Here is a 25324-nt window from a genome sequence, read left to right as displayed (position 1 = left end):
ACGACTATTGGTGGTAGAAGCGGCGTCGAGTGATATAAATAATTGATGTAAATAATTAATCGAGATATTCTAAAAGATTAAGGACTAATACTGTAATATATTATTAAGGGTTTGTTAAACATTTCCCCCAATGTAATTTTCAACATAAAGACTATTCTTTTTATAATATAGTATAGAAGGTATAGATAAAACCCCATTCTTTCATTTCCATTCTTATAAACCAAACATGCCCTTAAAATCACCACCCACCACCCACACGCGCCACATTAAACTACAGTACATGTTAAATATATATTTTTTCAGCATTTTTAGAAGCATTCATGGGGAAATTCATTCACCACTCATAAACACTAGAGAGTATAACAATTACAGATTTTCTTTCTTAATTCCCCATCTAAAGTTCTAAACCCACAACTAAAACAAGATTTGGCCCTAAAACTTCTAAAAGGGGTTTTTTCTAGGCCCACCTCTGTCCCTCACTCCCAACAAAATATACATACACACCTCAACCCAAAACATCAGGTACAAAACAAAAACAAAAAAAACTGCTTGCTGAGTTGATTAGTTATCACTCCATGACGAGTTCCATATGTCGATTGAGGTCTTTTAGGTATTTGGTTGCCGTGTAATCGTCTATGTCACAAGCGTCTACAAGCATTGCTCGCCCTCCACTAGCTTTCTGTTTAGGTTCCACTGTCGGGCTATCACCCTTAAGTATTTGTATAACCTGTATAACGAGTATTATTAGCCAATTATCTCAAGATATTTGCACCACAAATCAAACGGGTTTGATAAGAAGTTACCCTTTTCATGTTTGGACGCAAGTTTGGCAAGTGATGAATACATACAGAAGCAGCTGACATTGCACGATTGAGCTCAATAATATCGTAATCGTCTTGTAAACGAGGGTCAACGAGCTCTTTAATATTACTTTGCTCCAGAAGTGGTTTAGCCTATACAAGCAAAAGCACAACAATTTATGTGCACTTCTTTCTTTCTTGTATTTATAAGATTGATTCTTTATAAAGAAGTCAACATACCCAAATTACAAGACTTTGTCGACTAGAATCAACAGCACGGCGACCAGTTATAAGCTCAAGCAAAAGAACTCCAAAAGAGAATACATCGATTTTCTCATGAACAAGCCCATGCATGAAATATTCAGGTGCCATGTACCCGAAAGTCCCTTCAATAGGGGAAACAATATGATGAACCCATTTCTCTGGGAGCCATTTTGCTAATCCAAAATCAGAAATCTGTAAAGACCATATGATCAAAATAAAGGAATCAATGAAGGATTGAAGAAGTGTAAATTATTTAATAATGTGTAGCTAAAGTCTAAAGAGGAAATGCAATTAACCTGAGGCTGATAGTCTTCCATTAACAAAATGTTTGAAGCTGTGATATCTCGGTGGATTATACGCCTATGACATTCACAATGAAGATACTGCAGCCCTTCTGCTATGCCAATTGCCACCTTAAACCTTAATGCCCATTCTAGTCTTTTTTCGCTATCTATATAAATTGCAATGTAGACATTTCATGGAACAGAACGAATAAAAAGATAACGCATGGTAAGAGCTATTAAGAGGGATGCAAAAAGTACTATGTAGTAAAGTTGCAAGGCTGCCATGAGGTGCGAATTGGAGGACAAGATGCAAATCAGTATCAGAGCTAAAGCCAATCAATCTAGCTGCATTTGGATGGTTAATATGAGCTATGATCCCGAGCTCTGATAAGAAATCGCCGACTCTATCCTCATCTTTTTTCTCTTTCTTTGTTATTCGTTTCACAGCCACAACTTGGCCATCGGGTAAGCATCCTTTGTACACTTCCGCGTGCCCACCTCGTCCAACCAAGTTATCTACACCACCATTTGAAGCAAAAATATAAATGAATGCATCTAGAGAAAATATGTAAAGTGTAATTAGGAAATAACTAACAGCCTTTAATGTACCAAATTGATATTAATCATTTTTCAATTAAAGAACGAGAAATGATAAAATCTCTTAAAAGAAATAGAAATATAAATAATAGAATTCACATGTTATCATCTTTCTTAAGCTAAAATTTTTAAAAAATATATTGTATTATGTATTTACCTTTAAAAAAAATAAGGTGGAGATTTTCTCAAGTTAGAAATAATCTGAGGGGTTAATTTAAATCAATCTCGACCAAATTCAAAGTTAATCTTTGAATTGTGTCCCTTGATTTTGATTCAAGGGTCAAGAATTTCCTAACTTTAACAGGTTAATTTGGAGAACTTAAATCCCCACCCAAAAAACACGAGTACAATTAAACACAGCTAAAACAAGTATTGTTTTTTTATAGAAAAAAGAAAAAGATAAAAAAAAAAAAAAAGAAGAAGAAAAAAATAAGGTGAGTAAATAGATTCCTCTGACTGGATATAAGTCAACAACTTGCTTTAAATTTGACTATGACCACTCAAGACAAGGTAGCTATCCAACTGCACTAAATCACTAAATATAGGTAAACTAGATTTAAAGCTATTATATATTCTTTGATCATGATATAATCATTTCTTAGTAGTAAAGTTGCGTTATGATCCCGTAATCACTTATGTTTGTCATGTTGAACCATTAAAACGTTATGAATGATCAGTTTTTGTTATTGTTAGACCTACTTTATAGTTTATAGCAAAAGAACCCAAATATTTTTATATATATATTTGTAAGTAGTAATAAGAACAAGTTAAACCATTTCTTGTTGACATTATTGACATATATAATAAGAAAACATGATAATAAGAATAAAATAAAATTAGGGAAAATGATACCCTTACAAATTGCGGTTGCAACACCTATCATTTCCCTTTAAAGTTATATCACACATAATAAAAACTTGTTATTAGGTCTAAACAAGTGTTATGTAATAATTTTAGGGAAACAAAATATGTAATGACGAGTATTTACTTGCTATGTACCAAAATAAGTATTTACCAGACAAAAATGCATAGTTCTAAAAGTATGCAATTGTTACATAATCAATAACCAATTCTATGCTCTACTTCTTAAAATCTTAAAATAGACATATCTACCGATCTATGTACTGCTTCTTAAAATCTTAAACTAGACACATTTATCGATTCATCTTTTTTTCAAAATGTGTGATAAAAAAACAAATGAAAAAGATACTCGTGGTAAATTATTTTGAGGAAAATGATTGATTCTCCTAAAACTTTAGCCTAATAATCCTCCTAATACCACAACATTTTAACATGTGTAATCCACTCATTATCTTTCATACATCACCCCCTTGATTTTTTCATGTGACTTCATCATATGATTAGAATGATAATTAGGTTGATATATTAGGAGGATTTATCATTACTCGTATTTTGAAAGCACAAAAAATATAATATTTTCCAACAAACAAAAAGATAAAAGCATGAATTATTATATTTCATGAAACTAGTGGTGTTTAGTTCACTTAAATGGTTTGTAAGTAGAAATAGGTTAAGCATCCAACCCTCGTGAATAGTGAGATGGAAAAGGTTTGAAAAAAATTGTCCAAAAAGGTGTGCCAATTAACTTTAAGCTCGATTCACATATCCCCGGTTCACATTTTCCAATAATTATTAAACTATCTCATCTTTTTGATAAGTAGTAAAGGTAAATTAATTTTCTTTAAAAAATGGCCTAAACGTATAAAATTAATCACTAGTATAGTTAAACCTTTTTTAAGCCAATATAGATGCAAACCTCCCTACAATAAGAAAAGAATATAAAAGATTTAAGTTATCATATGGACCCTACATTTTGGACTTAGACAACACTTTGGTCTACCATTAACAAATCCCATTTTTTGACTTATCGTCATTCCAACTTACTATCTTGAAGCCTACCGATATCAGTCGCATTATTTTAAAAATATACAAATATTAACGAACCCATCATATCATATCAACTGCCCAATTACGCAATTTACTAAAATCGTTACCACTTAAAGAAATTTACCCAAAAAACACATTAAGAAAGTCTAGCATTTTATAGAAATAATTTATCTTCGTACTAAATACTTTTTAAAAACTTTCTAAATAAGTCACGTGCAATCATCACACGATCTCCATACCATATATACAATATTACTTCTATTTAGAGGTTCATAAACATGAATCTTTTACCTTTTGGAACAAAAAAAAATCGTGCACATTTATCTTTAGGACAAAAATATTACTTTCAAAAACCTATAGTCAATCCATTGATTAATAGACAAATTTTTAGTACATCAAACATAAAGATTAACAAGAACATGTGTAAATGTTTAATGTGTCCGGTATCACCAACATAATGCTTGGGTTGGCCAGATTCACCACCTTGTGGGGGTTGTTTCGGGTAAGGACGCAAGTGCCCATAAAACACATGAATTTCTTTCAATAGTTTTTTTTTTTATCTTTTGTTTTAAGAACAAAATTAGTTAATTTTTTTTAATTTTTCAGTTGTAATATTTGGCTTTGGGTCGGTCTGGTCAGTTCTTTTTCACTCGCACATATATATGGATAAAATTTAGTGGTAGCATTTGCCTTGGGTCTGGTTAGTTTTTTATGTCACTCACACATAGTATATAATGTCCATTAAGATATGAATTATCAATTTTTTTTAAATCTTTTTAAATCGTACACCATCAAACATATTTTACACATATTTTACATTGTTATAATAATGTTTAAGGTTAGTAGTGTAAAATAATAATGTTTAATGTTAGTAGTGTAAAACAATAATGTACCGCATACACATTTTGGTCACCAAAGTCCTATTTCATTTTATTTCTTTTTACTAAAGCTTCACAAATAAATAAAAATAAAAACAGAGTAATAATGAGAAAACAAACAAAAATCGAATACGTAAAGAATATGTGTTTAATTACCTGGATTAAACCCATCGGTGGCAACCGCAAGTTCCTCCAAAGAAAAATTACGCCACGACGGTTTCGCAACCGCCAAACCACCACCAACACCACAACCATCAACCTCATCTTCCTCTTCTTCATTTCCATTAAACTTCCCTAACCGTTTCAACAAACTTTTTCTTGACAATTCATACCCCGAAAACCTCTTCAACGATTTCCATTTCAAATTATAAACCAAATTCCTCCATTTCAATGATTGTGGGGTCTCCTCTTCGGACTTATTGTTTTGTTTTTGTTTTTGTTGTTGTTCTGTTTCCGATGTTGCCAATGTTTTTTCATTAAAAGACGAACCTCGACTACTGCTCAGACTACTGCTTTGGTTGTCTGAATCCGAACCCGATGTTCGGGTTTCTGTTATTTCTAAAACCCCACGTGGAGACGACGATTGGTCGTCGTCTTCTTGGTGGTGGTTTTCATTGGCTTCTTCTTCTTCTATTTCGATATCTTTGTAATAATTATCTGTAAATTATCATGTCAAAATTGAAAATTATTAAACAAAAAAATGTAAAAATGTTGAGAATTTGAAAATAAAATGATAATTGTGTTATTATTACCTTTCATTGGGACTTTTGTGAAAAATAAGGTTGTTTTGTTCCTAGGATGAAATGAAATGAAATTTATAAGGTTGTTAGAAGGAAATATATATATGTATATATAAAATGAGGAATGAAATGTGTTTAGTTAATAAGATGGTGGTCCATGGTTTTGATTGACCTCCGTGGCGGCCAGTCTCCGGCGGAGGAGACGGTGGCCGGGTGGGGGGGTGATGTGTAAGAAGGGGAATTTGTGCGTGAGGAGGGAGGGGATATCTTGAGAGGGAATTATGCTTTGAATGGAAGGGAGATATTTGGGGATGAATGAATATATGATGTCTAATATTTATACAACCTACTCTTATTAAAAAACAATATAAAAGGAAGGATTTTTATTGCTTTTTTGTTTCTATTTCCCGGGGCCAAATTTTCACCAAATTTATGGTTTTAGTATATGGAGTATTGGAATGGGAATGTGTTATTTTTATGTATATACTTGTAACTCTGTCTAGTGTCTAGCGATAAGAAATTTTGTTCCCTTACAAGATGTATCAAATTTGGTATACTAATATTCATCTATGATGGATTTGGTTTCCTTTCCAAATTTTCGAGTGTTAGTTTCTAATCGAAAAGTCCAAATTCTACAAGAAACTATCTAACACAAACTCGGTTAAAATAATGTGTGTTAGACTTTCTAATTATTATTTATACAAGCACGGTGTCCACAAAATGCGACGGTGGTTGTGGCGAAGACGATGTGGTGGTGAGAACGACTATTGGTGGTGGAGGCGGCTTCAAGTGGTGTAGATAATTGATGTAATTGAATGAAGATATTTTAAAAGATAAAGGACTGACAGAGTAATTTATTCATTAATGGTATTTTAGATAAGTTCCCATGTAACTTTTAAAGGAATAGTTGTTTTTTTATTTATTAGATAATACAAAAGTAGAGATTAGGTGTATTGGGGAATTATGATTAAGAAATAAGAGTATTTTAGATATAAAAAATTGTTGAAATTTCTTAAAATAAGAGACTTAAATATATTTTATAAGGGATTATAGATAATAAAATAATCTAACACAATAAAACTTACAGTTACAAACATGGCTACACATGCATTATGTATATGTATTCAAGTCGAGAAAACTAGAAAATCAAATAAAACTTAAATAAAATTATTGAACTTAATTTGATTTTAAATCTTTTCCTTTAGTTTACAACAAAAATAACAAAAACAACAATACCCAATCTTTGTCAAAGCGGCGTATGGACTATGGAAGAAGTAAAGTATAGACAGCTTTGTCTCTACCCAACGGTAAAAAGACTGTTTTCATAAGAACCTCCGGCCAAACCCAAAAAGAATAACAAAGTGTGAGAGGTAAGTAACCATACCTGATAGTCGAGCATCGCATGACTACATTAAAAATAGATTAGAATAATAGTACATACAACATAGCACACCTTTCAACATATCCAACAAAACATAACATATAATATTCATTTTAACATATTAAACAACATCATAAAAGCATAATAACATAAGTATCACTACAAACAATATTACATTTGTTCACAATTTTAGGTGAGTGTGAACAAATTAAAAATTTTGTCACGCTTTTTGGTGTGTAAGAATATATTGAATTAAAAATGTATGAAAATTTCTACACACTAAAAAGTGTGTAGAAATAAAAGTTCACACTTTAAGTTTTTATTTTTACACACTTTTTAGTGTAAGGAAATTTCCACACACTTTTAATTCAATATATTTCTACACACTAAAAAACATGACAAAATTTTTAATTTGTTCACACTCACCTAAAAGTGTGAACAAATACAATATAATTTGTAGTAGTGTACGTGCATCAAAATTTTGGATTATTCGTCTGTCATTTCACCTCACTTGGTCTACCCTTTCTCCTTAACAAAACTCCTTTAGGCAAAAACCCTTCCAGCATCGAAATTTTTGTTTTGTTTGAAACCTCAAATTTTGATTAATTTTAATCGATTGTTAATTTTTAAACCAAAATAAATTGAATTTAAAATATACATTTATAATACCTTATAAAACAAACTCAACCACCCACCTTATATAATTATGTTTTTGAAATACCTAAATTACCCCCATAAATTCAACATTATTCTCATTCATCTATTGAATACTAGATTATTGTCTCGCGTAATACGCTAGTAAATATAGTTTTATACTTACATACATCAAAAATATAATTTTTTTAAAGTAATAATTAACGAATTAAAATATTTAATTTCACTTTATTAACATTTGATTTTTTGATTTTGAAAATTTCACAAACATTTATTGTATTGTTCATTAAGTCTTACTGATTCAATAAATTATTCAATGTCAAAAGTTATTGCTTATCCATGTCATCACAAATATCTCGATGTCATTCGGATTTTCATGTCATGTCATGAAAAATGTGACACATGACGCATTCTTTCGATAGTGTCAAGACATACAACCTTCTAAATTGAGTTGCAAGGTTGTCACCATTAAGTCAATGATCATTCCAGAATGTTTTCTTATTTTCACTCCTTCTTTAATAACATCTTAAGGGGTTAGCAATCAAGTGTGCCTCAAGGAATGAGGAACATATAATTGTCCATATATTATTACCATTTGTTTAGTTAGATATCAGATGTTACGACATTATTAATATTCAATTTTACTTTATTATGGTTTGAAATATAGCTTACTATTTTTATTAGTAGAAAATTAATTTGTATATTTTAAATGAAACATATCTTAGATATTTCAATTAAAATATGCTTTGTTATATATATATATATATATATATATATATATATATATATATAATACTAACTATTATTCTATTGGATAAAATATAAGATAAAGAGTATTATTTTATTATTATCTTTAAAAATATATTAAAGAGAAACCTTAATTCATTTTTGAAGAAGTATGGACCATTATATGAATTTTAAATTTTTATTTACATCTATTAGATCAAATGATGATGATGATGATGTATACCTTATTTAACCCTTTGATTTAATTTTATTTTATTAAATTTAAGTTATTATTACTTCCTTATATAAGTTGTAGACATTAATAATTAATGTTTTTAATGATATAATTATGAGAACTAATATTTTGTATTTTACATCATTTTTTTATCTTAAAATTAATTTTTAATGTTATTTTAATAAAAAATAATTTTTTTTTAATGTAATACATTTCTATTAAGTTATATTTTGTGTAGGATTTTTATCATATAACGAATAAAGTTTGGTTATAAGGATTTTTGTATAAGGTTTTTATCATATAACATTTTTATTAAATCAATGTTTTAAAAGGTGGACCAGAGTCAAACCGACCTTCTTAATAAAAAAAACTATAAAAAAAATATGGATTCTATAGTAAGCTATCACAATTATATGTATCAGGAAAATAGTTTTATGAAAATTGCAATGATATTATGAATAATTTTAAGTTTGATTAACACAACATGCGATATATAAATTGATAATTAATTTGCTAAGTAATTTTAGTGTATAACTAAATTATCCGGATGAATGAAAGATATTCAAAGAAACGAAAACCTTATTTAGCGAGACCTCTACTACATGTTGTATCCAATTTTCAAAACTGTGGTTAAATAACGCACAAATATATATGAGAAACAATTACTAAGGTTTGTTACAAAAGCGAACTTTATGCCTAAAAACGAACTGTCTGATAACTGTTAACCGAAATTTAATCGAAGATTAAGATAACTTCATGTTTTCTAGTTGTTTAATTCTTACCTGGTTAAATATTTGTCAACTTATAATATTTTCAAATTTTAACATGTCATTTATTATATATGTTTCCCGCGTATTATTCGGGTATTAATATATTAATATATTGAATATATAATAATTAAAATTATTGGGTAAAAAGTGTAAATTTGTGATGGAAAACCAAAAAGTGTAAAATTAAATTTAAAGGAGTATTTTTTGTATAATCATAAAAAGTATAAGTATTAATATTGTCATTTAAGAAAGATAAAATAATTAATTTGATCTAATGGTTCTAAATCAAATATGGAATTCATCCAAGGGTTCTTGTTTGTTTATGAATGAATTTATCACCTTGTTATATATATATTGGTAGATACCTAAAATACCTCTAACAATTTCAACCCACACAAAATCTATTCAAACCTTAATCTAATTATCTATTTATATCTATATTATATTATAAAGCAAATATCACTTTGTTAAATTTTAAATTCAAGATTCAACAATGTATCAAAACCATATTAAATCAGTAACTTGCACTACTTGTTGCCGCTACCATCACCACCAATCGACGCCACCAACCCCGTCGCCACCGCCACTGTCAACCCTACCGCCGCACGCCAACATTCGTTATTGCCACCGTCTCTGCCATTACATCGCAATCACCACTGTCACCTCCACCACCATCGCTACCGCCACACGCCACCACCACTCGTCACTGTCATCACCTTCATATCACACGGTATCTTTCCAGTGTACTCTTATAAAGAGTTTATCATTATTTATTTAAAACAACACTTAATTGTTAATATGCAAAACATCTATATTAGTGCTCGAAACTTAATGACTTACATAGATATTTTCTTTAAGCAATAAGTCAAACGAAGAAACGACTAACACATCCATTTTTGATACGCCCATATTGTATGGGTTTTGATGATGACAACGTCTTAAAAGGTTTGTTTCTCCATATAAAATAAAAGGGATTATTATGTAATTAACTATGATCAAAACTATGGCAAAATATCTATCTTATGTAAAGATCTCGTAAAATGTTTATGTCATGTAATGAACTTTTAAATCCGATTATTGGATGTACCTTACCAATAAAAAACTTATGCATGGCAGCTTATATGATCGTCACATATCCCGAGTACATCCAATAACCAGGATTTAAAAGTTCATTACATCACATAGATATTTTACGAGATCTTTACATAACATAGATATTTTACCGTAGTTACTTGGGGTGTTTGGTAGGAGTGAATCAAAGAGAATAGAAATATAATAGATAATGAATATAGTGGGAAAGAGAATGAGTATTTGGAAAGAGAATATATTCCGTCGTTTGGTACAAGCAGAGAATGAATATATAAAAAATACAAAAATTTATATAAATATTAAATTTAACACATATAACATCATTAAAGCAAGGAAAATTTTTTTTTTTTCCTATTCCCATCCATTCTCTACGATTTAAAGAGAATGAAGGGAATGTAATCGATTCCCATTTCTCGATTTCCTTTTTCATTCTCTATTGCAACCAAACATGATAAGTTTTTTTCATTCTCTTTTCATCCTTTCCATTTCATTGTACCAAACACCTTCTTATATTCATAGGCAATAATACCATATGACAAACTTAAGTTATTAGTAATGTAGAAACATATAACACTTTATCAGCTAACAATTATAGTTATTGTGGGATTAACTAGGTTGATAAATTTTTATTTTTATTTTTGGATAGAAACTACGGTTCAGTTTTTAAAAATTGAGTAGTTTAATAGTATATTTATGGTTAAAAAAGACAATTATTTTTAACACTATAGTAGTTTTGTTCATTTAAAAGAGTCAACTATTCTGCACGTGCGTGATGGCTGGCGTGATTTCCGTTCGGGGTCGAGGTTAAAACGATATCAACGAACAAAACTATAAATGAAGGGCGGTTTGGGTATTTGGCTGTATGTTTGGTTTAGTAACGATGTCAATCGCCATTCCCCCCATTTTTGTTGATGTGATGGGCCTAAAGATTTAGTCTCCCGTTTTTGTCATCGTCTAGTGCCATTTTCATAAAAAAAAATCAAATGGAATTAGGATATTCACAATGATCTAAGTTGTTATATACTTGTATATATATGTGGTAAGCAGATTAATATTGAGCTTTTTCTTTTCATGTTTAAAGATGATAATCTTTTTTATTTATTTATTTAGATGTATATGGTGAAATTAAGGGTATTTTCATAATTATTTTCGAAGTAATTTATTGATCTTTCAATATATTTATCTATGGATGTTACAAACTTTTTATCTTTTATAATGATTCGGGACTTTTTACCATTAAATCTTATTATTGGTGGTTTGTTTATATATGTTATGTATCATATTTGGAAATAAAATAAAAAATTACTCTTGTTGGTATTATTATTATAATTTTTTTTTTCACGATAAATTTGGGCTCAACAGCATGCATTTTTATATACCCAACTTTAATTTTATAGGAAACTCATGCTGGGAAAACTTTTGTCTCCATTTCTGTAAGCATTTTGCTCACACCAGAATTTGAACCCAAAACCTTTCAGTTTCAAGCTCTACCGTATACCAATCCATTACAACACATGGTTACCTTGAACGACGAATTTGAGCTCAGCGGCATGCGTTTTTATATACTCAACTCTTATTAGATCTAAAGGAAATCCAATATTCGGAAAATCACTCTCTCTATTTTTGAAGTAGTGATAAACTCATAATACTTTTTATTCATTTACAATAATACATACATCAAATAGTAGCGCAATATAACTATATAATACAAATTTGGATTACATCTAAGTACGATTGCTTGGAATTGAACATACAATGTTCCATCAGCTAATATTTATCCTTTAAATACAAACTTAACACAAGAAAAATAATATGTGCATATATTAACCCAAAAGGAACTTTTAACCTATGTGAAGAGGGGAGGTTATTTTTAAAAATAATAATTTACAAAAACTTGTTGATATAACTGAATGGTTACAATGAATTATATATCAAAATGTTGAATTATCAAGCTCAAAATGACAATCATAACCGAGTTTGACTATAAAAAACTGCCACTATAACTTATACTATTATTTTGTTCCTTATCTAAACTACTATATAAAGCAAACTGCCCTTCCCCTTTAAATAATTAAGAACCTAAAATGACCATATTACCCTTCTTATTTATTCACTAATTTAAACATCTTTACTTATATACCTATAATACCTTTAATAAAATAAACTACAACATAAATTTTCCAATCCTTAAATAACCATATTAACCCTTACCGCCGCACATCATCGCCACAATTGCCGCAGCCACACCTTTGTCGTTACCACCATCATCGCTGCATCGCGCGGGCACCGTGTCTCGTATATATAAATTTGTTTACTGAAAGATACTTTATTCCTTTAATTTTAATTTCAAAGATAAATGTATTCCAAGTATTGTCTCATTTGAGTGACATTTGCTTTTCCAGCGGTCAAAAGACTAATATAATTAAATTTACTTATTTTGAAACATCTTTTGATGGTCAAAGATAGATGCTCCAGTTCAGTTCGACTTAATATTTATTTGTTTATGTCTCGAAGAAAATGTCAATATGTACGCTAAGAGCCGTAATTTTGTCTTTTTCTTTTTTATTTAAATTAATATACATGTTTTTTATTTAAATTAATACATGTTTTTTATTTAAAATCTGTTTCCATCCTTGTTCAAATTGGAGAAACAAAAGAAATGTGTAATAAGTGACAGATTTTGCGGGGAGTTTAAAAGATTCTTTGGAAGCTCCGATTGGTATGTCACACCTTTTGACAGTGAAATGACTAAGGAATGGCTTAGTTTGCGTAATTTAATTGAAGATTGTAGGGTGAACGACTCTTATGATAAATGGGAATGGATGGACGATAGAAATAAAATCTTTACGATCAAAAGTGTCAAGGAATTCATTAGGACTGGTAGGGATGTTACTGGGAGGTTTGTGTTTAGATGGGCTAAAGGAATTCCTAAGAAGTGCAACATCTTTATGTGGCGGACGGCTCTAGATCGTTTACCTACTTATCAAGCGCTCCTATCTCGCAATTGTCATTTCGATTCCTCCATGTGTGTCTTCTGTAACAATTGGGTTGAGACCACTGACCATCTTATTTGTAAGTGCAAATTTTCAAAGGATGTATGTGTTCGTATATTCTCTTGGTGTAAAGCTCCCTCTTTTGCTTTCACTTCGGTTAAAGATCTCATTGAAGAATGTGAGAAAGTCAATCTGGGAAAGAAAGGTCATAAACTCTTCAAAGGTATTGTCTTCGTTACTAGTTGGTGTCTTTGGAAGGCAAGAAACGAGAAGGTCTTCAATCAAGAAGAGAACAATGTCGATAGGGTGTTGCAAGAGGTTAAATCGTTAGGTTTCTTGTGGTATTCTAATAGAGTAACTAAGGATTCAATTAGTTGGAAGGATTGGATTTGTTTTAATGTAACTTAATCCTTGTAATTATTGCCCTATTCCATAATTGCGGGATGGTGGATTATAGTGAATGACATATCCTTTTTTTTAAAAAAATAATAATAATCCAAATGGGACCGGAATCTATACGGGTTTTCAATACCCTTTTTGTTAGTATCGGAATAAAGCTAGATTGGACGGTAGTACTCTCACGCTATTTTTACTCTATAGTAGACAGATATCCGCACGATATGACGGTGATGGTGGTAGCGACGAAGATGTGGCAACGACGCCATGATGGTGACGATGTGCGGTGGTGACGGCGGCGGCGCCCCGGCGGTGAATGTAAAATAATTGATGTAAGAGGGGCTAATATGATTTTTTAAGGTATGGATGATCTATGTTGTAATTTATTTCATCAAGAGTATTGCAGGTAAATAGATGAATATATTTAAATTAGTGAATAAAGAAGAAGAGTAATATGGTTATTTCAAAATCTTAATTACTTAAAAGATGATGAGTAGTTTGTTTTATAAAGTATCGAGAAATAGTGTCCGCGTATTGCGATGGTCAGATGGTGGAGGTGATAGGTCAAGTTATAGAGTATGATAGCCAATTTGCCTTAGCCGTACGGTTTTTGACATCGTCGAAAGTATATCGAATGACATCTCTAATGAAAGAGCATGAAATTTAAGAACACTCACACAACCTTTATAATTTATCGATATACGGTTTTTGAGATATAAGATTTTGAATGAATTAGAAGAATAAAATGATTTTGGGGGCGAGAGAAAAAAAATGAGTAGTTGAGATTTGAGGAGAGAGAGAAAAATGAATGGTTGAGATTTAAGGGTATTGTAGGTATATTAGGTAGAGATGTATATATTAGTGAATAAAGAAGAAAGATACTTTAGATAGTTCAATTACTTAATCAAGATTTGAAAAAAGACAAAATAATTTATAAGATAGTATTAGATATTAGATATAGATATGCGAATATTAACTAGTGGTCAACACAATTTTATTTTCTTTAATTTCACTTCTTTATTATATTATTATATGTGGGAACGAGATGAGTACTCACGCAAGGCGGCGATAACAGATGGTGGTGGTGGTGGTTACGATGTGATTATTAATCTAAAAGTAGTTAATATAAATGGTAATGTAGTTATTTTATAGTTAAGGGATGTAGCTTTTGTAAAATTTTATTAAGAGTATTACAGAGATATTAGGTGAAAATATTTAAATTATTTAACAAAGGAGAGTAGTCTGGATAAATATGGTCGAAAAATATTTTTAAAGATATTTTGAATAGATTTTGTGTGTGTAGATTGATAATTAAGAATATTTTAGGTATATCAAAAATAAAAAGTTGAAAACAAAATATGGATAATTTATTTTATAATAGACTATAGATGAATTAGTTACTATGAAATAAACTTTAAAAATGTTAATAATAAAAGATATGAAATTAGAGTAGCTAGGTAGATCAACTAGTAAATTGTTAATCAACGTACAAAATGTATGTGTATCATTGTTCAATCATGAATTCATGAGATAAAAACGTTCTTAATAAATTGTATATTTTTATATTAAATGTTCACTATTAAATGTTTAAGAAATAAAAATTTCACTCTTAAAGTTTATGTACAACAATTTAATATACTTTAATGTTTAGCAAAACCCCTAACTATAACTTATCATTATTCTTACTATATTTACAAACATTACATGGTATTGATTAGTTTACACCATAAAGGTTTACATATACATATAGTGCCTTGTATATTTTTATCTTAGGCAAAATTAAAGGTTGATGCCTCTTCCCATTATGTGAATCGTTAGGTCAATTATAATATGAAGATGAAAGTCGTCTGTTATAAACACACTATTTTGTTACTATTATATATGTTGAAATTATTTATCTACATAACTAATATTGTACATACCAAGAAAGTCAATATGCATAGAAACATGGTAATACAAGTGGGTGAACTAAACCTGCTACTCGTGCATATACTTGAACCAATTTTCTTGATGCCAAAAACATAAAGAATTATATTTAACAAAATTATATATATATAAAAAAAAAATTAAAACATGAACCACCAACCACACCACCAGTTTTGATCATGTCACTTCAGTTAGAGAAGTAAGTTTAACAGAATCGCTTCTCGTTCCCTTTAGAAGCTAGAGTCAATGCTCAATTGACTATAATGTGCAGTTATACCTTGGACCATGTTAATAAATAATATTATGATGTGGTCCTTATACTTTCAAATGTTTCCTAGCTGACCCTATTTGGATTTTTTCTTTTAAAAGTGGTCCATGTTAAATTAATTATAAATCTGTTATACTGTTACGCTAAATGCTCTTTAAGTTAGAAGTCTAATCTATAACTACTGTATATGCTTATCTTTTCTAGATTGATGAATTTAGTTATTTGCTTTATAGAGGGATGAGTAAAAGACCCGCTGACCCGTGCCCGACCCGCCCGAAACTCTAACGCACCGGGTCACGGGTCACGTTTTTGGTGCCTTCGAGGGTCACGGGTTGGATGGGTCAGACCGGGCCGGGCCGGTCTGAAGGCAAAAACCGAAAAATCGTAAAGGAAACCCGTGACCCGCCTGAACCCGATCCGACCCGAACCTTCACGGGTCACGTTTTCATGCTCTCGCGAGTCGTGGGTCGAGCCGGATCTTGACGGGTCGGGCCGGTTTTCGACCCGTGCACATCCCTACTCTATATTGATAAGTTTTATATTAACGGTTACATAATCGCTAATTACTCTCTTTACACATGTTTACAACAAATTGATACTTATCGTTATTCCCGTTTTATCTATCAATCTTTATTGTTAAGACATTACGAACAACTTTCTTGTTTGTACACTATGATCGACCGATATATGTGAATTTACCGATCATTGCAATATTATTAGTAAACACATGTAGTTAGTTACAAAGCCATAGTTATCTCGTCTACAATTAAGCACTTTAAGAGGTTCTTTTTCTTGCCCGTCAATTATTAGTTTCATGTATGTTATCTTAATAACTTACATTTTTTCTTTAATTGTGTTAGAGTATACATAATCTAAATACTTTTATCAACGAATGAGAAGGTTTCACATCACAATTAAAACGATCAATGCACCTTATTTTTTTAAATCTCGACTACAGAGACTGGATTCAAAACTAGTTTTTTTTTAAGGTACCTTAACTTGTAGACATTGATAGTTGATAGACTATTATTGTAATTTAGCCTTAGTTAAAGGATGCATAATGTAATATTTATTAATTAAGTCATGTGGGAGACCCTCAAATTTTTTTAATGGACAAGAGAGTTAGTGCAACCTTTTTAACGATATTAAGATCATTCATTCATATCCTTAGTTTGTTAAATTTCCATGACATCACTATCTTTTCAATTGCGAATAATTGGATTTGGTGATCCAAAATTTCTAAGGTTGGGGGCCAACTTAGTGAGCGAAATACTGTGCTGAGAGTATGACTGTGACGTGAGAATTGATATTTGTAGTAATTAATTAAAATTGTGGTTTTTACTTATATTGGGTAAACTGTTCGGTAAAAAAATTATATGGGGGGTGTGCTTAAATATGCAAGGGAAATTGAATATTGAAGTATTGAATCATTGATTTGATATTTGGGGAAGATCATGAATAAAGTATATTAAAAAGAATGGTTATGGAATATAGTGTGAAAAGTGAAAAAAAAGTATATGTAAGGGAAAATACAATCTTTCTAACCAGTCCTAATTAAAATCATTTTTATATCATTTTTAATTATATTGGTAGTCAGTTAGGGAAAACATGTTACACTTTGTGGCGTGACTTTGCCTGTGCATGATAACTTAATATATTTACACAAAGTCACTTATGTAAATAAAAAAGTTTATTTTTTAGGTTTTTAGAATACATGAACAATTAATTCCCTAAACAAATAGGTTATGGTGGTTCATGGACATCTTGGCCTTTGAGTTCAACTAATTTGTTGTTGTAACAATATATAATTGGATCGACTAATTAACTACCTTAATGGGGATTTATGTCCAAAATTTGTTTTCCTTTTAGAAAGTCTAATAAGGTGTTTGAGATTGAGTTTTATAAAAATTATTTGATTATTATGTTTGGATAATGCAGTTAATGAAAAATGTGTTTGATAAAAAAAACAATTATTAACGTTTTCATAAAGATAAAATGTATTTAAAAAAAAACATATTAAGACATATTTTTTCAAAACACAGTTTTCAATACAAAATATATTCTACATAATCAATCCCAAAACGCCTTATCCTAATTTAAAAGATTTACGTGAGTCTCTCGATAATTTTCTCTTTACAGCAAAAGCTTAATCAACCTCCCTAGTTTTGGATACAAGGCTTTCTATTAAATAAGCTAATCCAACAATAGTGAGTACATCTAGCGCACTTCAAAAATGCAAATATTAGTTAAATCAAAAGTTTTAAGTATTTCTTCATGGGTAATTTAACCATTTGACATAATAAATATTTTATTCATTAAGTTTTTTTTTTATTTTAGCGGTATAATCATAAATTTTGAAACAATAGTTGATTTAATTATATAACTATTTTTTGAATGACAAAATCTTTAAGTTAAGTTAACTCACTGTCTTCCATTTAAATTTTACTTGACTGAAATCCTGAAGTACTTTAGTAAAAACGTTTATCTAAGCTAGGGTTAACAATATTAACTCAAAATAATCTGGTAACCAATCAACACAATTGGCATGTTGACCTGAAACCAACTTGCCACTGCGTTTGACATGTGCGACTCAGATTCGGGTTGGGTCTAGGTTACGAGTTTGGGTTGAGCTTTGTAACTCGATTTTGATATCATGCTCGGGTTGATAATCATGTCAGGTTTTGGTTGATTGGTAGAAAATACCAACCTTAACTTGACCTGATATCAACATGTTAGTGTCTTGAATTTTAAAAATAATGTAGGTTTTAGAGTCATAACGAGGCATTTAAAAAAAGAAAACTTATGCATATCATTGAGCTTTTTGACCTGGACTCGAGGCTTATTCGAACCGTAACCAAGTCCAGTTTGAGTTAGCAAACTGAAAGCTTATCAAGATGTTGACCTAAAATCGAGCTCACTTGAATTTTATTGAGTAGAGATCTGATCGAGCTATCCTTTCAATTCAATTCGGTGAGTCTAGTACGAATATCAAATTAATGTTTTGCATAAAAGGACAATCCATCCCTCCATAGGTCCATGAGTCCATCCGTATGTGGAAGTGGGCCTTTCTACATTAAGCCCAATCCTCCATTCCTTTGTGGCTGTCCAATTACAATAGACGATTGTCCATACTCCATACATTTTCTTTGATTACTCTATCTCTCTTTTCCTAAACAAATTATGCCATATAATCTGATGGTACTATAATATAAAACAAATTTACCTTATCTAAATTTTAAGTTTCAGTATATTATATATTTAACTAAAATAATATCATTTTTCTCTCTTTAAATCTCAACTAATTATTTTTTTTCTCCCATAAATCATTTATTCATCAGATTCATTCAAAATCTTTTATCTCAAAAAACCGTACATCGATAAATTATAAATATTATATGGGTGTTCTTAAAATTTCATGCTCTTTCATTAGAAATGTCATTCGATATACTTTCGAGTTTCGACGAACTTTTAAATCCGAGGGCGATACCCGTACGATTAAGGCATTTGGTTATCACACTCTATGACTTATCACACTTTATGACCTATCACCCCACCATCTCACCGCCACAACGCGCAGGTACTTACTCTCGTATTTTATAAAGCAAAAAACCCCTTGTCTAAATTTTAAGTTTCAACATTTATTATTCCTAAATACCCCCTATCAATTCTATATTTACCTAAAATAACTATATTACCCTTTCTATCTTCTCAAATCTCAACCAATTATTATTTTTTCTCTCATCCATAAATCATTTATTTCTCAATTCATTCAAAATTTTTTATTTCAAAAACCGTACATCGATAAATTATAAAAATTATATGGGTATTCTTAAAATTGCATGCTCTTTCATTAAATATGTTATTCGATATACTTTCGACGAATTTTTAAATTCGAAAGTGGAGCCCTTACGGTTAAGGGCGTAGCCCGTCAGGTAGATCACCCAATCACCGCCACCGCCATTACATAACCACCTCGCCATCACCTCCATCACCGTCGCAACGCGCAAATAGATTTCTCTCGTTAGTTATAAAGTAGCAAAGTATCTTCTAAACCACAATGAAATATTATTCACAATTACATGAATCCACATATCACACAAATGAAATATTAGAAGGTATATCTCATTACTCACACTGCTACACTATGCAAAACATAATACATTATTACATGGTTGATAACACAATACCAAAATACATAAATTCACACTCGGTGGTCAGTACCCGCAACACACCTTTGACTTTCCAAATACTTTATAAAGTTGTCTACATACTTTTCGTGTAGTTTCTTGTCACCAAATATTCGACTCCAAGCCATAGCATTTGCCTTGTAGATCTTCCCTTCATCATCAACAATAACAGATGTGAGTGATCTAGCCACCGAATCCCTAGTGAACGAGCCATCTTCATCATTTCGTGGCACCTCAATTCCGACTTTTTTCTCCACCAACACTCGAGCATTTAGACCTTGGTCCACCAAAAATGGTAACATTATCAAAGGGTGTCCAAACATTAGCCCTTCCACAATTGACCCCCAACCACAATGAGTCAGGAACCCACCAACCGACTCATGGCTAAGTATTTGTAGCTGAGGTACCCAACTCATCATTACCATCCCACGATCACGGGTTCTTGCAAAGAACCCGTCTGGAAGTTCTAATGAGTCAGACTCAGTGGAACCAGCAGGTTTTCTAAGAGCCCAAAAAAATGGCAACCCAGAAAGCTCTAGACCCAAAGCTAACTCACCTATCTCTCTTTTACCCACCATAACTTCACTCCCTAACGCCACATATACTACTTGACCTTTCGGTTGACCATCAAGCCACGTCTTGACGGTCATCCATGTGTCACTTTTCTCTTCTCCAACGTTGGTTGCCGTCTCTGGTGGCATTAACCCCACGGGAACCATGGGTGTGTGGGTTAGCTCTTCTGAAAGGGTTAGCCATTGGGGTTCGAATTCATAACAATATCTAATAAACACACACTCAGAACCCTTTATAACCATTTGCGAACGATATATATCTGTAACCCCAGAAGCATTAATCAGTCCACTGCCCACCATCCACTTAGATTCATGTTTTCGGTAACATAAGTTGTTAGGAAAGGGTATCCACGAAGGTGGCGTCAAGAAATCTTCAACACTTTTTTGATCATCCGAACGATTTATCACGTCCTTGGGCAATGGTCCAAGAAATGCCATGAACCAAGCGTTTACTATAGAGAAGAAAGCCCGTGAGATGCCAAGGCCAGCTGCGATATCAGGCAACCAATAAGGAGCAAAATCATATATAATCCAATCAGGAGACTCTTTCTCAAGAAACTGAGTGATTTGCGGTTGAAGACCATCAAAGGCCGTCTTGAGGTAATGAATATCATCCGTACGGACATCCATAGTGGCTTCTGCATTATGCGGCAGCTCTTGAACATGTGGAAGCGTGAGTCGAACTAAATTTATAAGCGGTTCGAGATCAGAAGGGAGTGTAGGGAGACGTTCGATATTTCTTGTAGTCGAAAGAAAGGAAACTTTGTGACCCTTTTGAGCTATAGCTTTAGAAAGTTGAAAAAATGGAATGATATGACCAAAAGCAAGCCATGGGAACATCGCAACATGGAGTTGCTTATTGTCATCGGTGGTACTTGGTGACATAACTGCTGGAAATTATATGATATTTGCGGTTCGGATAGTCTTTTGTTTGGACTTTTATAAGGTTGCAAAGCAAGAAACGCAATATAGATAGATATATAAATACTGAAATTTCTGATGCTTCATTTATTGTTTACATTGATTGTAGGCTTCAAAGTCTGTGGGCTACCGAAGCCCAAATAAGCAACCAGTGAGGCGGTGACTTTCTACTAGTTCCTAAGACACTAGATCATTAACTATTAATTAAGTATGATTTAGATAATACCAATTAATTCTAGATTAGTTTAGAAACGTGTTACGGTATTATGTTTAACGGTAACTAGCTAGTTAACACCATCACTAACACAAAGTAAATAAAAAATAAACATAAGATTTTTACAAATCAGTAAAAATCGAACTTTATATAAGTTTTTAAAGCTAAGCTGCTTACATACGAAACTTCATGACGATAAAGATGCCATTGGAATGTTTAGAATCAGTAAAGTCCTTTACTTAATTGTTTAACTGACTGACTGATATAGTGATGAATGTAAAAAAACCTTTAATTTATGCATTCCAGCACATTGCATCTAATAATTGAAAGGCATACAATGGAACTTTACTCTTTATCTACAAGAATAAGATGCAACCAGAACACGAGTAAGCGCAACGGAATAATCAAAACAAATATGCAATCAAAGTAATTAACAAAGAGAGAATTGAAACGTGTACCTTTGCGCAAAGCTTCCAATAATATTATTAATAAATAGATTATTATTATTGTAGGGTTTAAAGAAAAACCCCTCTACGATCGCACATTAAACACCCCGATACCGTATGTTAGTATCTCGATCACGAACTCATAAGCCCTTATGACCTTCAATGTAGTCGAAACCAAAACCAAGATTCCTTTGTTACCGTCAACAAAGTTAACCACAATTAATGCTCAACAATAATTATGTCAGTGGTGTATGGATAAAACAAAATCTATTTGTTAGTATTGGTTTTGCTATGTTCGACCGAATCAAAGAAAGAATGGAGGAAAAAGGAGAGAATTACTTATGTGAATAAATGAATAAACTCTTAAAATAAAACAATTATTTAGGGTTTATTTACTTGGTGATCAAGTTAATCAAGACCTCTAAAAGGCTCTCAACCCCTTTATTACTATCTTGTTCAGGACAGTTAGGAACTATATTAAGAAATGCAATCCACACATGCATATCTCACTTGTATCTCAAGTCAAAGGATAAATAAAGTAACCATTTCACGAATTTCATTTATGACGTCGATCCATAAAATGATAATTCGCTATGTGGGGTAAGTCCAATATTCACCTTTTGAATATCATGTGAGTTTGGTACGATCCACCATCTTCAAAATATTTTCTTAAATATTTTCACTAATCTCTCACAATTATCTTACTTTAATTATATTCCCATATAATTAATCGACAATGGACGTTTAGAATATTCAACTAATATTCATGGATCTAAACATGCAAATATAGGACACAATTATTATAAAATGAAATTACTTGTACCGCATATAAAAATTCATTTATTAAAGTAATAATTGTTTAACATCCCATTATCCAAATACCAACAACAGATTTACATGATATAACTAGCAATAACCTATGCCCACGACATACTTATTGACCTTTCCTTTTGACAATACCTTTGTAATTAAAAGGATCCGCTAAGTTATAATCTGTGTGAACTTTGAGTAATTTGATTTCACGCGATTCGTTTTGCTTACGAACGTAGTGATATCTTCTTAGGTAATGTCTGACACCTTTCTGAACCCCAGGTTCATTGGCAATGATAATTGCTCTCGAATTATCACAATATAAATCCATAGGTGTGTTATTTGAGGATTATCATGTTAAAAATCCAAAAATACACTTTCTAATCCAGACAACCTTCATGTCGTATTCTCTAAGACGACAATATACTCAGACTCTGTCACATACATAGCAACTGTGGTTTGCTTTTAGCTTAAACCATTCCATCGTGTCTTTATTTTAAAATGAAGACGTATCCCGACTGATATTCTTGAAACATCTTCATCAGTCATTAAACCCAACATCACAAATTCTATTACCATTTGAATTTTGATCGGGATTTCAACCATACACCAAGAATAGTTCTTCAGTAGCCCGCATGTATTTAAAAATATTTTTTACAACAATTCACTGATCTACTCCGGGATTTTGCTGATATCGGCTAACTAAATTTTGAGCGAACACAACATCAGGTCTAGTGCATCTTACCGCATACATGATAGATCCCACAGCCGAAGCATAAGGAACTCTTTGCATACGCTCCACCTTTTCAGGTGTAGAAGCACTGTTCTTGCTAGATAAATTAAGTCCTTATTGCATAGTCAAATTCCCGCGCTTAGAATTTTCCATCTTGAATCTCCTCAAGATCTTAAGCATTTTAACTTAATCCAATCAACCGTTTACTTCTATCTCTATAGATCATGATTCCAATAATGAATGCTACTTTAAACCAAGTAACATTACTCCCACTAGTTTTGCAATATACACATGGCTCATTAAGATTTTGAGCAAAACCAAACATCTTGATTTCCTCATCAAACCTTTTTATTCCAACTCCTTGATGTTTGCTTCAATCCATAAATGGACCTTTGAAGTTTGCACACTTTGTTGGGATATTTAGGATAGACAAAACCTTCCGGTTGTACCATATAGACTTCATTGTCTATAAAACCATTTAAGAAAGCGGTTTTGACACCCATTTGCCATATCTCATAGTCATAGACGCCGCTATGGCTAAGATGATCCTAATAGCTCTAATGTTCACAACGGGAGAAAATGTTTCCTCATAATTAACTCCAAAAAGTTGAGTATAACTTTTCGCCTCAAGACGAGCTTTATAGGTGTGTATATTTCCATCAATGTCGGTCTTCTTCTTGAAGATCCACTTACACCCAACGGTTCTACCGTTTGGTGGAAGATCAACCAAGCTTCCGACTTGATTATCTTTCATGAATTTCATTTCTACATTCGCAGCTTCAAGCCATTTGTCAGAATCCAGATTTGATAATGCAGCTTTGAAATTAGGAGGTTCATTCAAATCTCCTAATACGTGTTCTTCAGATTTAATCATAAGATTTAACCTTTCACGAACACGTATTGTCCTTGAGGACCTACGAATTTGAATCGCTTTATCTTCAACTTGTAGTTCACCTAGAGATTCATCTCTTTGAACATCCCCCCCCCCCCCCCCCCAAGTTGAAGATTGCTAGTACTTACAGAAGTTGACACATCTTCTTGAGTTTCATTAAGTTCAACAATCATCCCACTGTCTTCTTGAAATATGAGTTTCGTTTCAAGGAACTCAGCAAATCAAAAAATACTTTGACAGTGTTTTCGGTAGGAAAGTAGAAGTAGTAACTCATCGTTTTCTTTGGGTATCCTACAAAGATGCACTTAACACTACATTTATGCGGTGTCTTGTCAACCTTCTTGGTTGGAACCATATTGAGAATGCATGCAACAATCTCTAGAGCATAATTCCAAAATGAAATTATATTATATTTGCGGTTCGGATAGTCTTTTGTTTGGATTTATATAAGGTTGCAAAGCAAGAAACGCAATATAGATAGATATGTAAGTAATGAAATTTCTGATGTTTCATTTATTGTTTACATTGATTGTAGGCTTCAAAGTCTGTGGGCTACCGAAGCCCAAATAAGCAACCAGTGAGGCGGTGACTTCTACTAGTTTCTAAGACACTAGATCATTAACTATTAATTAAGACTTAG

At 31.7% G+C, this 25324-nt stretch overlaps 2 protein-coding genes across 2 annotated transcripts; both read right to left on the bottom strand.

The window, feature by feature from the left end:
* Positions 1-305: 305 nt before the first annotated feature.
* LOC122605108 (receptor-like cytosolic serine/threonine-protein kinase RBK1) lies at positions 306-5787 on the bottom strand. Its single transcript, XM_043777988.1, has 7 exons — positions 5484-5787; positions 4888-5388; positions 1607-1864; positions 1361-1515; positions 1041-1256; positions 804-953; positions 306-727 (listed from the first exon to the last, which is right to left on the bottom strand). Exons 1-7 carry the CDS (start codon positions 5488-5490, stop codon positions 569-571), a joined length of 1446 nt encoding a protein of 481 aa, XP_043633923.1. The 5' UTR covers positions 5491-5787; the 3' UTR covers positions 306-568.
* A 14265-nt stretch (positions 5788-20052) lies between these two features.
* Positions 20053-21608, bottom strand: LOC122605718 (UDP-glycosyltransferase 91D2). Its single transcript, XM_043778677.1, has one exon. It carries the CDS (start codon positions 21551-21553, stop codon positions 20111-20113), a length of 1443 nt encoding a protein of 480 aa, XP_043634612.1. The 5' UTR covers positions 21554-21608; the 3' UTR covers positions 20053-20110.
* Positions 21609-25324: the final 3716 nt, after the last annotated feature.

Source organism: Erigeron canadensis, chromosome 6 (assembly GCF_010389155.1).
Source record: "Erigeron canadensis isolate Cc75 chromosome 6, C_canadensis_v1, whole genome shotgun sequence".
Lineage (NCBI taxonomy): Eukaryota > Viridiplantae > Streptophyta > Magnoliopsida > Asterales > Asteraceae > Erigeron > Erigeron canadensis.
The sequence above is the reverse complement of the archived record's forward strand: the minus strand, read 5'-3'. Positions and strand labels throughout refer to the sequence as shown.

What these genes read in the sequence shown, in the direction of transcription:
- LOC122605108 (XM_043777988.1), bottom strand. An exon ending in CCTTGCAACTTTACTACATA is followed by an intron (nt 1,516 to 1,606) that starts GTACTTTTTGCA and finishes CAATTTATATAG; the next exon opens with ATAGCGAAAAAAGACTAGAA. An exon ending in TGCGTCCAAACATGAAAAGG is followed by an intron (nt 728 to 803) that starts GTAACTTCTTAT and finishes CTCGTTATACAG; the next exon opens with GTTATACAAATACTTAAGGG.
- LOC122605718 (XM_043778677.1), bottom strand. Translation starts at nt 21,553, where the DNA reads ATGTCACCAAGTACCACCGATGACAATAAGCAACTCCATGTTGCGATG.